Below are 12,989 nucleotides of genomic sequence, written 5' to 3'. Positions count from 1 at the left end.
CGGAGGGAGATAGTGCGTGGGATTTGAGTTTGGGCGTTAATTTTCTGGAATCAACAGAACGATAATAATCACGGTGGTATGACTCTCACCATAGATGAGGCTGTGATCTATCCAGCGACAAAGTAGTCAAGTGCCGCGTGACACGATCTGCAACTCCAGGAAAGGAAATCACAATAGAAGATAAGGCGATAAGACAGATGCCTGACGGGGCAGAGATCATTGAATGAAACTGAGTAGGGAGTGGGCTACGGAGTAGTTATTCAAGGAAGACAATCCAGCAGGAATTACTCCGCTTCGTTCTCCGGCGGGATTTTGATTAGGCGACGAGGCTGTAATCTCCCTTTTCCCTTTGCCAGTCAACAAACAATATCCGACATCCGCCGAACTGAGCGACTGCTTATCGCCGTGTTATCTTTCTGCCATCTCCCTTCTACTGTATTTAGATGAAATGGAAGGTGAATCTCACCTCACCGACTTTCCTTCTAGATGATATGTCTTCCTCACCCCTTCCATATTCCATATATAACGATGTCCCTCATGCTAGGTTTCCAAGTATAGTTCCAGCATAGACTCTTTCTTCCCCCATTCTCACGATGAACCTCCTCTCCGGTTGACCGCTGGCGCTTACATTCGGATCCCTCCCTTCTTCCCCAAGTTCCCCTCATCTACCCCCGCAGCCACGTACGTCGAACAAGATCTCGCGTGATTTCAAAATCGATCGTGTGGCTCAAATCACCCCCAGTATACAAGTTACTGGGCATTTCTGGGCGCGTCAGGCAGATAAATCAACCTTCCGAGCTCATCATCAATTGGAAGTCATGGACTATTGACAGTTGTTGCTGCATTCTTTTTCGGTCTCGCTCGTTCAATCTTTTGGTACAGCATCATCTTGGTATACCTTCTATACTGGGGCGCAGATTCTGCGGATCACCATGGCCAGGATCAAGCAGGGGATCTTCTCGTGGGAGGATGTACTGGCGCAACGGTATCAGAGTGAGTCGTCGCCGCCCTCCCCCTTACCCTCATTCTTAGGATTGTGGTTCTAATTCATGCTTGTCATGTTTGAAGATAACAAGCCAACCGCCCTCCCTCGGACCCGGCGATCCAGCAGCGCTCAACAGGGTCAACGTACGTCGCAGCCGCAGCCGCAACAGCAACCAAAGCCCGACACCCGGGGCGAATGGACATTCCAGCGGGACAGCGCCCTCCTCGCGAAGCTGTCGCCGGAGCTGCGCATGACGATCTGGGAGCTGGTGCAGGGCGGGATGCGCATTCATATCGTGCAGCGTGCGAATCGACGAATGGGGCACGTCGTGTGTCCCGAAACGAGTGGCGGGGGCCGTCGAGACGGGGTGGTCCGGGGATGTGAGATCTGCGAGGGTGGGCTTCCCAGCGCGACGAAGGCCGCGAGTCGTAGGCCAACAACTCCAGGGCTTCTGGCGTTGGTGTTGACGTGTAAGCAGATGTGCGTTCTATCCCTTGTCCCCCAACCCCAACCCCAATTCCTACATCTAACAAAAGGAAAACAGCTACACCGAATCCATCTACACCCTCTACACGCTCAACACCTTCGAATTCAGCAACACCTGGTCCCTGACGTACCTGCGGCCCACGATCCCCGCGGACTTCTGGGACGCGATCCGCGCCGTCGAGCTCCGCTGGGCCTTTCCGGGCCACTGGCTGCCCAGCAAGGACCCCGTCAAGACGGTCTACTTCGCCGCCGGGCGGCAGCAGTGGGTCGAGACGTGCCAGGCCGTCACGCGCATGCGCAGCCTCCAGACCTTCACGTTGCAGCTGCCCTGCAGCTGGTTCGGCGAGCCCGTCGAGAAGCTGCCGTTGTTCCTGGAGCCGCTGCGCGGGCTGCACCTGCCCCGGCGGCGGTGGACGCTGCAGCTGCCGCGGCAGCCGTACTATGTGCAGGAGGTGGGGAATATCGATGGGGAGTTGCGGGAGAGGGGGATTGAGTGTTGTGTTTGGGCGGTGGGGGAAGGGGTGGGGGGTGGTAGGTAGGTGAATCAGGGTGAATCACGGCCTGTGGCAGAAGAAAGGGTGGGTAGGAGGACTCGGGTTTGTTGTAGGTGAATCCTGTATGTTTTCTTTAGCGAGTAGCGTGTGCATGGGCATGTATTTGTGAGCAAGATACTTGAATTTCTAGCATCAGATACATTAGTTGGGTCAGATCATCGTACGAGCTGGACACTTGACCCATGTAAAATACTAGGTAGTAGCTCAATTGACTGGGAGGGAGTTGGTTCGGTTGGTTCATCCCTTGTTTCCATCCCCGCACGGCGACTGCTGTTCAGATTGTACCGAGTCGGCGGGTAAATTGTCTACCTAGTATTCACCAACAAGCAGACTAGTCAAGCACCAGAACAATAGCAATTAGCCAATAATGTAGTCTACACATAGACTCATATGTAAAGTAATAGCATAGAAGATACCCACATCTCTCGTCAAGAAATAGGCACTACCGAGTAAGGCCGAACGCCACCAACATTACAGCGATCCGTCTACAGATATACAAATAGAGAGATATATATGCTGCTGTGTTCTACATCTACATTCATCAACAGCACCAAGGAATAGATCACACCATATCTCACCACCACAACTCTCCCAACCCACTTCCCTTCCACTTCCACAAAAAAAAAAAGTACCCAACTGCTGGACACTACCACTCCAACGACCCAGACAAATCCCCTCCCTCCCCTCCCCCAATCCTTGACAACCAAGAAAAAAGACACAACAACAAGAATAACAACCTAGGGATACCCATACTCCACCCGACAAAGACAATGACTACTACTACTACTACCACCACCGCCACCACCCAAGCAAAACACTACTAGCTAGGTATACTCCTAGCCTGAGACCCTCCAAGTCCCGTCCTGTCCCCACCAATAACCAAACCCCCACGCCCACACCGCCCTCGAGGAGATAGCACCAAGCCGAAAATCAACAACATCAACACCACCATCCCCAAAACCACCAACAACCTGCCAGGTGGACAAGTACCCATCCCGAAATAAGGTAACAAAATTACTTGCCTCACCATGGAAACCACCCCCCCCCCAACACCAGCATGTTGATAGGCCAGTAGCGACAACCAAAAACTTAAAGTCTATAGTGCGGATTCCTAGGCAGCGGAGGTATGTGAGCTAACCTTCTCAGGGGATGGGGGATGCGAACCTTGAATCTAGAAAGAAAGAGAAAGAGGAGCTTGGGGGGTGGATTGGACCTATCCGAGTGAAAGAAATAGAATGGTACCTGGGAGGGTTGTAGCTTCGTACCTTACCTGGCAAGCTAGATCGTACCTGGTCGGGTTAGCTGCAGGGGAAACGATGTAAGACCGGCTGTGGAATTTCAGGGGATGGGAGGTAGCTAGCTTGTAGCTGGTACCTGCTTGTAGTGAGGGGTCTTGGGTTTGGGTTTGGGTGGATGCCTTGGGTGCCTGGGGATTATTCTGGGTAGGGTTGGAAAGGTGGTGCTGGTTTTCGTGGACTTTGTTGTGGTTTTTGGGGGTGATGGGTTGAGGTTTTGGGAATTGTTATAGAGTATACGTCTAGTTTCTGGGTTGGATGGCCAGAGAATACGGTTTTAGACTGTGTGGGTTGGGACGGTGAGAGGGGTTAAAGTCTGTGTAGAGGTGAAATATATATTGATGTAGTGGGGATAGTACAAAGCATTGTAGGGGTACCGTGGGATAATGGCAAGGACTGGAGACTACGAGGAGCCTTGGGAATCAAAATTTGATATTGCGTTCAGTGTCTACTACTGTCTACTAATGTTTACAGTAATCTCAAGCATATTGTTGACTCTATGGTGAGCAAACTCATGAATCAAGTTAATTGTCTCCATTATATCACGAACCCAAAACAACAACAGAGGAAGTACCGCTAGACTGGGCTCCGTCTGGAGGAATGTCCACCACATTCCATCGCACCATCACTGAGGCCTGGACGGGTACCTGCACGCCAGGACAATAACGACGGCTTGTGACAAGTGAGCCAAGTAAGCGTCAGAAGTAAGGGTGCAACAGAGTACTCTGCCTGGGATATCAAGAGAGACTATTAAGTGCAAGCGTCATCGTTGACTTCAAAAACTTGATGGAGCGGAAGTGATCTGCATCGAGTGTTAGGCTCGAGAATACATCAAGCTCAAAGTGGAGGCCGAGGGTTGACTAGACAACAAGCTCAGGCATGCTGCGGAGAGACAGCGAGAAGCTGCTGCGGACGGCAAATCGGAGAAACAATAAAGAGGACGCTGTATGAGGTGGACTGTCCTCCCGGGCAATGTGTAATCTCCCAAAGAGCGTTAGGGTTGACGCCGGAATGCGCTTCGTCCACCCTAAGAATGCGATAGACTATAGAAAACACATTCCACAGCCCGCGGATGCAACAATAGTAGAAGACGCAAAGAACAACCCCACTTCGCTAGTGGATTGTCACAGTGGGATACTGAAGGTGGTAGTTTGTTTGTGTAGTGTGTATGTTGTGGTTTGAATGGGTTGAGCGATTTGTGGCGTCTGCTGGCTTGATACTTATTTAGTTACAATGACAGCCGTCCAGTTCCAAACCTTTTCCCGACTTTTAGCTTCACTATCGAAAATTGTTGCCTGCTTGGTCGATGCTCGTACACCCATACTAAGGACCAACGATGCGACTAAGAAACAGACCCCATGGCCTCGGCCTTGCTAAGAGGCAACCTCAACTGGCCGATGCTTCTGGGTCAACCTGGTCAGCCAGTGGCGCCTCTGCCTATGGCACTGGCCAATGGTCCGCGGACACCTCCGTGGCCGGCTCTGGACAGTGGGCAGGTAGTGGTGCAGCAGCCGGTGATGCGTCAACAGCCGGGACAGCAGCCGGGACAGCAGCCGGGACAGCAGCCGGGACAGCAGCCGAGACAGCAGCAGGCACAGCGGCGGGAACAGCGGCAGGGACGGCGGCAGGAACGGCAGCTGGGACTTCAGATGGCACAGGTACATGGGCAGCGACAGCCCCAGTTGCCGCAGCGGACGGCACTACTGCCGCCGGGGCCACTGCTGCTGATGGCAGTGCGGCAGGCACAGGGCAAGGGAGCACCGGGCAATGGACAGCAGCGGCAGCCACCGACCCAACCACACAAGCCACCGCAGGTACTACATCAGCCAGTGCCGGTACAGAGGCTGCTGCTGCTGCTGCCCCAGTAGCTGCACAGGATAGCACTGCAGCGGGAACGGCCAATACGGGGGCAGCTCCCGCTAGCGATGCCGCGACAACAAGCGAAACAGCCGCAGAAATCGCAACGACCGACCCGACTACTCAATGGAGTGCTGGAGCTCCCAGCGCCGAGCCCCCAACGGCTGCCGCCGCCGCTCCGGTCGTAGGGGCTACAACTCTCGCAACAGCGGTGATTCCCACTGCTACCGACACGTCGAAATCTCTCCCCTCATCCACCACTAGCGAAGCCACTGCCACCAGCACCGTTCTCTCGGTTAATTCAACAAAGCATGTGGGCACGCCTGCCGGCACAAAGGCGGCTATAGGCCTTAGCGTCATCATCGTCGTCGCCGCGATGGCAGGACTCATTCTGTGGTCGCTTCGCCGGAAAAAGCGCCGCCTCCGAGAAATCATTGCGAAAAGCCGCGGCGAGAAGGTGCCTGAAAGCCCAAGAACAAGTGACGAGTTCGTCAGGTACGCATCCAAGGTCTACACCGAAGGGGCCAGCGCAATGCGTCAAGCGGGCGGCAAGATCAAGACAACATATCAATCTAAAATCCCTGTCCTGCGTCGCCACTTCGAGAACGCAAAGTATGAGCCGATCAAGGAGTTCAGTCGCCAGGTGTACTCGACAAGTGTGACCACACTGAAAAAGGTTGGCGGGTTCGTACATTCGACCTGGGCGGCCAAGGCCCACGTTCCCCGTCCTTATAGCACATACAGCACGTATAGTACCAGCAGTCTGCAGCAAGGCTTGCGGGACCTTCCTAGGTCGTGCCACGCAAACGAGCTGGCCCCTGTTGTGGAGGTAACTGAAAGTATTGAGAGCCCTACTGGCTCTTCGGAAACATTGGTCGGTGATGTTGGTCGCTTAAAGGATGCTGCAGTATCAAGCACGCCCAAACTGGAGACGGGCAAGTTCCCGGAGGCAAAAGTAGCAACTGTGGAGACTGTCACACCCATCTCCCCGGAATCATCAGGATCATCATCGTCATCGCCATCGTCATCGTCATCGTCATCAGCGAGCAGCAGCCCTTCAGTGTCAAGGAGTCCCACTGTCGACAGGGTTTCAAGAAGCCCAACTGTGGAAAGTCGGACCTATCCCGGCACGCCCGATATTTCCTTTGCCAGAGTGTACCGGGTAGAGATGGACTTCAAGCCTGTCAGCCCCGAGCATGTCGAGCTGAAAGAGGGTCAAAATGCCGTCCTGCATCTCGTCTACGACGACGGATGGGTGAGTCAATCCCTTCTCCACAATGTGCCATCGCACGTATGCTAATGAAATCTTCTCCGCAGGCCCTTGTCAACGTCCTTGAAACTGCCCAGGAGGGTCTCGTCCCCCGAGCCTGTTTCGGTGCATATCCCGTGCGACACCAAGCCCAGTACATGGGCAGCAATCTTCAGATCTCGACCGACGGAATCCCCCGGTCGATCAGTTCTGCGACCCCCACCGAGTACGGCTCTGATGGTGACATCGGCCGATTCTACTCGCAGTGCGCGAGCCCGGATCTCCCCACCCCGGCGTCGCTGCATGAAACCCTGCCACGGCCTCAGCGTCTCAAGTCCCTACCGTCGCTGGCAAGCTTGTTCCGCTCTGCGTCAAGTTTCAAGAGCATGGTATAGCAAGCACATCCCGTTGAGACTGAGGCCTGGCGCTGAAGGATCCGATCCTTTCCTTTCTTTTTCCATTCTCGTGAATACTTTTCCCCCCTAAATAGTGGACTGTCTTGTGGCATCGAACCATTCGTCTGGTGTGTCCGGTTTCACACGTTAATGCTCTGTATATACCTTATCCTGATAATATTCTTCTAATGAATCTGCACACCTGGGTGTGGCGACACATACCTGTGCAATCCGGATGCCTTGCCATGTGGGGTCGTAGCTGTCGCTACAGTACTTGTCCAATTTGCATGTCATCTCTTTCCTATTATCGAGTTCGTGAACCATCTCAGATTCAAGAGGAGAGCCGTCAGAGGAGAGACACCAGACATCGGCTCAAGTCTTCAAAGTGGAACCATATTCAGCTGGATGAGTCGAGAAGTCCATTGCTTAGCGGTCTGCGGCACTATCAACACGGCGACTGCCGCACCGACACCTAGCCCCTCAGGCTCCCCACAGCAGCCAGTAGCTACTAACCGCTCTCCTCACCGCCACTGCCGGCAGAACGCCCGCGACCTCGACGGTGGAAACCCGAAAATCCACCAGTCACAGTCCCGAAAAACTGGACCGGGAAACTGTTCAATCTGGGCGGTGGTAGAAAACTGCTGTTAAAGCGACGCCCTACGCTCAGACCACTCAGATGCATGCCTGAGGCCTCAGGCTAGCTGCCTTGCCTATGTACTGTGCTGCAGGTTAATTCCGTTGTGTATGCAGGGAGATCCCCTTCTCTCTGGTCTTCGCCTGTACACAGGACAAACTCTCTACCTTGTTCTCCCCGATCACTTACTGACTACCACTCCAAGATAGACTGATTAATCTTTATTTCTGGTTCGGTATTAGAAACACCACAGATGATAGGGTATACAAAGAACAAAAGAAAACCCCTGGCGACGTGCCACTGGTGACAGCATCTTCCGGCTGTCATATACACAGATACATCCCTTGCCCACAACCCAACCTAATCCATACCACAAATACACCCCCAACTGGACCCAGAAACAGCCTCTCTCATGCCCAGTTCAAGCTTAATGAGCCGTATGAACTTCCACCCCGAAATCTACGCCGAATACGCCATCTGCGGCGCCGCCTGATACCCCGCGAGCTCCGGCCTCGTGCGCAGCTCCATCTCCTTCTCCTCCTGGATGAGGGCGCAGCACCCGCAACAGAAGGTCGTGCAGCAGTCGCCGCAGCACGAGCCCTCGATGCCGAAGCGCTCGCGCATCTCGCCGCGCCGGATCGTTTGGATGATCCACTGGGAGAGACTGAGGCCGAGGCAGGTGAAGATGGCGCACTGTGGCTCACATAGTTAGTCTACGGTGCGATGGATATGTTGACGAGGAAGGGTGTTGAGAAGGCAGAGACACGCCCTTCTCGTTGGTGGTCTTTGTGTCACTCACGTCAGTGTTGATGTAGCTGAAGTTCTGGAGCGTCGGGTCGCGGATGCGCGCTTGCGTCTTTCCGAAAGTAAGGCATGGGAGACACCAGCTTGTTAGGCCTGGGGGTCTTGGGTATTAGTGGTTTGTTTTCTGCACTCCTGGAATCAGGGTTGAGGGGGTTCCTCTGGCGAGGGCAAAGAACCCACATAATGAGCCGGGGGAGAAACAGTCGCAGAGGGAATGATTCCAGTCTCTGTTGTGGGTGATGGTGCGGACTTGCTCGTTGTTGGTTTGGGTGTAGGTTGGCGGGTCCGTGGGCCAGGCGCGATAGATCTTTTGCTGCTTGGGGTCTGCCATTGTTGGAAGTAGATGATTTAATCTGCACGGTTATTGTGGTTTGCATCGTGTTGGAGGGCAGGGGTCTGGATTCTTATAGTGGTTTGCGAGAATGGAAAACCCTGCTTCTCGGGATCAGGGGCGGCGTGAGTCGCAGCCAGAATCATCGTTGGTACCATCTTTCAGGGAATGTTCTATCTGGATGATGCTGAAGTTGAGCTGAGAAGGGAAGCTCGCATTCGTAAAGAAGCGGGACCGTTGGATGGACCCACTTGGTGTGTTCGTTCGCTGCTAGGTTGAGTGGGGCCGGTACTGTGCCTTAGAGTATGGATATAAGCTCATTCTACTATCATAGAGTCTTCAACTTAGCGCGCTGACTGTGGAGCTATAGGGCACTTGCTGCTAACAATGTGTGCCACGGTTGCTGTGTACAGTGTCAAGCTTTGGGGCTGAGAAAAGATACCTGCAGAATTGAGGGCCATTCACTCGGATGCGATGGGGTCAAGCCGTGCACCAGCACTCCGTGTCTCTCCATGCCATGCGATTTCAGCTCAGAGATCTCAGAATTAGAAATAGATCATTTCAATCTGCTGTCGACAGGAATCTTAGAAGCAACCACTATGCTTGTGGTCTTGCCTATCAGGTAGGTTCATAGAGAGATAAGACCGCATGCGATCTGCCAACTGAGCATCAACCATTGTCCACCTAGGTCAATCCTATTGTATCCCTCAAGTCGAGTTGAGTTGAATAAGATGGCACTGGTCACCTCACTACTTGTTAAACGAGACTGACTGGTCCAGGGGCAGCCGCGGGATCGATTGTCTCTGCTATGTATCTCTATCAGTGCCTATATGAACATCCGGTGCCTGATCCTCGCCGGAAATAACATACCCCAGATATAGGCAATTACATTGATGATAAGAGCGAAGCCAACGGCTTTGTGACCAAACCATTGGCAATGTGACAGCCACATAATCTACCCAGCAGTTTCTTCCCGTTGTCCATGCGATTTCTCTCTCTCTCTCTTCCTCTGTGCACAATCCAATAGCTCTGCTATCTCGCCACTGATCTGTTTTCATATCCTTTTGTCTCCTGGGGAGATTGGCTAGCGCCGGGGTGCTGCGTTCGTGACCATTACGCGACCACATTGGTATTTACCTGTTTCTACAGGCTACCCCAAGTTGACATATGTATTTTGCAGCATAGAAGATGGTTTGACATGCAGCCTTTTGCCTACCTATTTTTACACCTCGAATGAGCTGGATCGTGCTACTATGTACCATACAGGAAGTAAATTTATAAGCAGCATACATAAGGTAACTTGTGGAACAAAAATCCTCAGACAAACCTCGGATGACTATGCTTGGCATTGGAGGTGAATATATTTGAGCATAATCTATATGTCTTGGGCACTTGAAACATGTCGGTCCAGCAAGCGAAAATCCCCAACCCTGTTTTGATGGATATTGATGAAGAGAACTGCTACGGAATGAATAGGACAAAGGAACATGTTAAGTATAAGTTGATAAGAAATCAACTACCAGGTTGTGTAGTGTAATGGTTAGCACCCAGGATTCTGATTCCTGTAATCCCGGTTCGATCCCGGGCACGACCTTTTTGCATTTCTCTTTTTTCCTCTTCGTAGCGTAGGCCCACATGTGGATACATAGGTCTCCGGTGGGGATGCGCTATAGACCCTGAGATTAGGGTTACGTACTCCTTAGTCCGGGTCGATGTCATTGAGCGCCGCGGGCGTTCCTCAGCACTTCCCCTTATCCCGTACGCTCCAAGGCTACAACCAAAACCCACTCACGGTACGGAGTACCAATGTAAAAACCATTATCTACATACTCTCAATTCAATATCCATAAGAACAGCCTATAAAACGAGCCAGGGAGTCGGCCAGAAGATCAGGAACGTACCCCAGCCCCCTCCCCTCGAGAATCAAAATTCAAGATCCAGCGGGACCCATCCGCCCGTCCACATGACACCACCACCACCCAATGGCGGTGACCGCTGGATGTCGATCACGATAAAGTAGCCGCGTCTGGCCGGGCTGGCCGGCTGCTCGGCGCGTCTAAATATAGCAGGGGGGAGGGGAAGGAGGTGGGCTCCGTCGCTCCGACCACTTCTTAGTCTCTCGCTCTCGGCGCGCGCGGGGTGCGAGCCTAGGGAACGCGTGCCAGGCACCATTCCCACGGCGCAAAATTCTAGAAAACCTGGATGTCAACCCAGGACGCGGTTTGCATGATGTTAGGTCATTGAGGAGAGCTCAGCACTGTTCTTCATATATGTCGAATGACTTAAGGTCGATGTCGCCGGTACACTTTATACCACAGAATATACATGAGAATATACTACGTACTGTAGTAATTGCAGTAATTGCACCTCAACTCAAACCAAACAACCAAGCGCGCTCGATGCCATATACCCAACCCAAGAAAAGATAAAGAGAGCCCCGATCGGAGCACGAATAACCCCCGTGTGAGTGAGTGTGTGTGTGCGTGCGTGTGCTCCCATTTCCCCTGAATAATGTCTCACATCCATTTCCCAGGTCCGGGTCCGGGTCCGGGTCCGGGTCAGGGTCAGGGCCCCAATAAACCGAACCCGCATACGTAAAGCCCACCCTCTCTCCCTTGGTCTTCACACTGCACCAGGCTACCGAATGCGCCTGGGCTCTTGCCCCCCCCCCCCCCCTCAGTGCCTTGTGGTATAACATATCTATTTGCCAGAAGTCAGAATTCCATGTTCTCAAAACCAATCCCAGAATCCTAGGATAACAATAACGTGGACCGGAAGTGCAAGTTTTTTGGTATTGTGTTTTCCACAAGTGGAGACCACACCTGGCTGCAGCGGACCCTCTTTTTCTTCTCCCGTTTCTCCTGTTTTCTACTCGTAGTTTGGTCACGGAGATGAAGGGTCTACCGGGTAGTCTGAGGAAGAGCCTTCGGAACTAAGGTAGGTTCTGGATTTACTCCGTACAGAAAATACCGACCTGCTTTCTTCCAATGCTGCGACCGAAGGGTCGGTTCTGCAGCCAGCAGATCTATACACTAATACCACCCAGGGTTTTTCCAAGCTAGCTTGGATAACCTCAAGGATTGTACACTAGATTCTGATCCTCATAACTCCCAGACTAGATAGACTAGACTAGGGAGCGAGATTCACAGACGGACTGCACTGCCAGACCACCCCGGAATTGGACGATCCGGGGGCCCAACTCAAAGGGTCAAAGGGCTACAGCAACAAGCACCGTGGACATCGCACTCCGTAGTTGTTATGCCGACACGCGGAGACTTGGGCGCGGTGAACTCCGTTCCCTAATGTAGCATTCCATTGCGTGCCGGGGTCCCAATGGTATGTATAGTTAATTTCACTCGACTCAGTACCCCTGTCGCTTGGTATGTCTGGAGTCTGGAACATCAGAGACATTCGGTCCACATTGTTGGGAGCCAAGGTTCGAGGTAGTCGGTCGTCATAGGGTTCGTTGAGGCACTGCAGAATCTGCGATGGGAAGGCGGGAAAGTATTGGTGACAATCAAACTACCATGTCGTGACGTACTACACATCTAGTGCTGACAGAGCCATGCTACGATATCAACAAGTCTTGGTGGTAAAGGTTCAATTCGGTATCTGAGATCGCCAGGAGCCAGAACTAAACTAGAAAGATAGGAGTTGCCGCTTTGCCTGCTTAGGTTACATGCGACCGAAACATCTGTCTCATAAACATGGCATTGACTGATCCGCCGCAATGCTGGGTGCGCTGTCTCTGAACACAAAGAGACAAGGATGCGAAGAATTATAGGACATTATGTAAAAAATAAAGACAACTCCGTGTCACAAATGCGCCTCCCATAACCGTTCCCCCATGAGGTATCCGATTAGATCTCCTGAAAATGCATCATTCAAAGAAGTAAGAAAGGTAAGAAAAAAGAAAAGTACATTTTAGACAAAATGTGTAGTCGAAAGAGAAGCTCAAATGACATATAGGAAATGAATGATCGATAGGTGGAGTTCGATGAATCCACAAGAGATGAAGTGTGGTGGTCAGGTCGGTATATCGCGAACATGATCTGTAGGCATCTCCATACGGCCTGAGACTTTAGCCTCAGGCCTAAAAGGAGCCCTATGGCAACGACCCGATTCTTGACCGGGATCATTCCCGGAAGTCGGCAGACGTGACATGGTGAGGCCCGCATAAGTGCCAAACCATGCAGTGCGTCAGTTTGAATCCTATAATAGGTGGGACCCTTCGTGTACATCGTTCATGTGACGGTTTCATACATCGAGTCCAGCAAAATTATATGGTCGTGTTTGTTGTATCTTGCATGGGAGCCGCAAGGCAATCGGTCGGATTGCTGTACATGCCGACCGTAGAGCGCTAGGCCTTCGTATATGCAATATGCTGAGAGGGGGGGGG

General features: G+C 52.4%; 3 protein-coding genes and 1 non-coding gene across 4 annotated transcripts; 3 read left to right on the top strand and 1 right to left on the bottom strand.

Moving 5' to 3' along the window:
* Positions 1 to 932: 932 nt before the first annotated feature.
* Positions 933 to 2,010, top strand: BO72DRAFT_370721 (uncharacterized protein; the record flags this gene model as incomplete). The annotated part of the gene is made up of 3 exons (XM_040940973.1): positions 933 to 993; positions 1,069 to 1,465; positions 1,530 to 2,010. 3 exons carry the CDS (start codon positions 933 to 935, stop codon positions 2,008 to 2,010), a joined length of 939 nt encoding a protein of 312 aa, XP_040804507.1.
* Positions 2,011 to 4,295: 2,285 nt separating this feature from the next.
* Positions 4,296 to 6,915, top strand: BO72DRAFT_281117 (uncharacterized protein). Its single transcript, XM_040940285.1, has 3 exons — positions 4,296 to 4,881; positions 5,197 to 6,432; positions 6,495 to 6,915. The coding sequence occupies exons 1-3, from the start codon at positions 4,657 to 4,659 to the stop codon at positions 6,819 to 6,821; spliced, it is 1,788 nt and encodes a 595-aa protein (XP_040804506.1). The 5' UTR covers positions 4,296 to 4,656; the 3' UTR covers positions 6,822 to 6,915.
* Positions 6,916 to 7,726: 811 nt separating this feature from the next.
* On the bottom strand, positions 7,727 to 8,767 carry BO72DRAFT_445059 (PLAC8 family protein). The gene is made up of 3 exons (XM_040943953.1): positions 8,440 to 8,767; positions 8,255 to 8,352; positions 7,727 to 8,148 (listed from the first exon to the last, which is right to left on the bottom strand). Exons 1-3 carry the CDS (start codon positions 8,588 to 8,590, stop codon positions 7,915 to 7,917), a joined length of 483 nt encoding a protein of 160 aa, XP_040804505.1. The 5' UTR covers positions 8,591 to 8,767; the 3' UTR covers positions 7,727 to 7,914.
* A 1,345-nt stretch (positions 8,768 to 10,112) lies between these two features.
* On the top strand, positions 10,113 to 10,184 carry BO72DRAFT_t59. Its single transcript has one exon. It is a non-coding gene; the product is annotated as a tRNA-Gln (tRNA).
* Positions 10,185 to 12,989: the final 2,805 nt, after the last annotated feature.

Source organism: Aspergillus fijiensis, assembly GCF_003184825.1.
Source record: "Aspergillus fijiensis CBS 313.89 unplaced genomic scaffold BO72scaffold_8, whole genome shotgun sequence".
NCBI lineage: Eukaryota > Fungi > Ascomycota > Eurotiomycetes > Eurotiales > Aspergillaceae > Aspergillus > Aspergillus fijiensis.
The sequence above is the reverse complement of the archived record's forward strand: the minus strand, read 5'-3'. Positions and strand labels throughout refer to the sequence as shown.

Coding starts and splice junctions, on each gene's coding strand:
- BO72DRAFT_281117 (XM_040940285.1), top strand. CDS start 4,657: ATGCGACTAAGAAACAGACCCCATGGCCTCGGCCTTGCTAAGAGGCAA. Junction 4,882..5,196: donor CCGGGACAGCAGCCGGGACA/GCAGCCGGGACA, acceptor GTAGCTGCACAG/GATAGCACTGCAGCGGGAAC. Junction 6,433..6,494: donor TCGTCTACGACGACGGATGG/GTGAGTCAATCC, acceptor TCTTCTCCGCAG/GCCCTTGTCAACGTCCTTGA.
- BO72DRAFT_445059 (XM_040943953.1), bottom strand. CDS start 8,590: ATGGCAGACCCCAAGCAGCAAAAGATCTATCGCGCCTGGCCCACGGAC. Junction 8,353..8,439: donor TTTCTCCCCCGGCTCATTAT/GTGGGTTCTTTG, acceptor CAAGACCCCCAG/GCCTAACAAGCTGGTGTCTC. Junction 8,149..8,254: donor TCAGCTACATCAACACTGAC/GTGAGTGACACA, acceptor TGTGAGCCACAG/TGCGCCATCTTCACCTGCCT.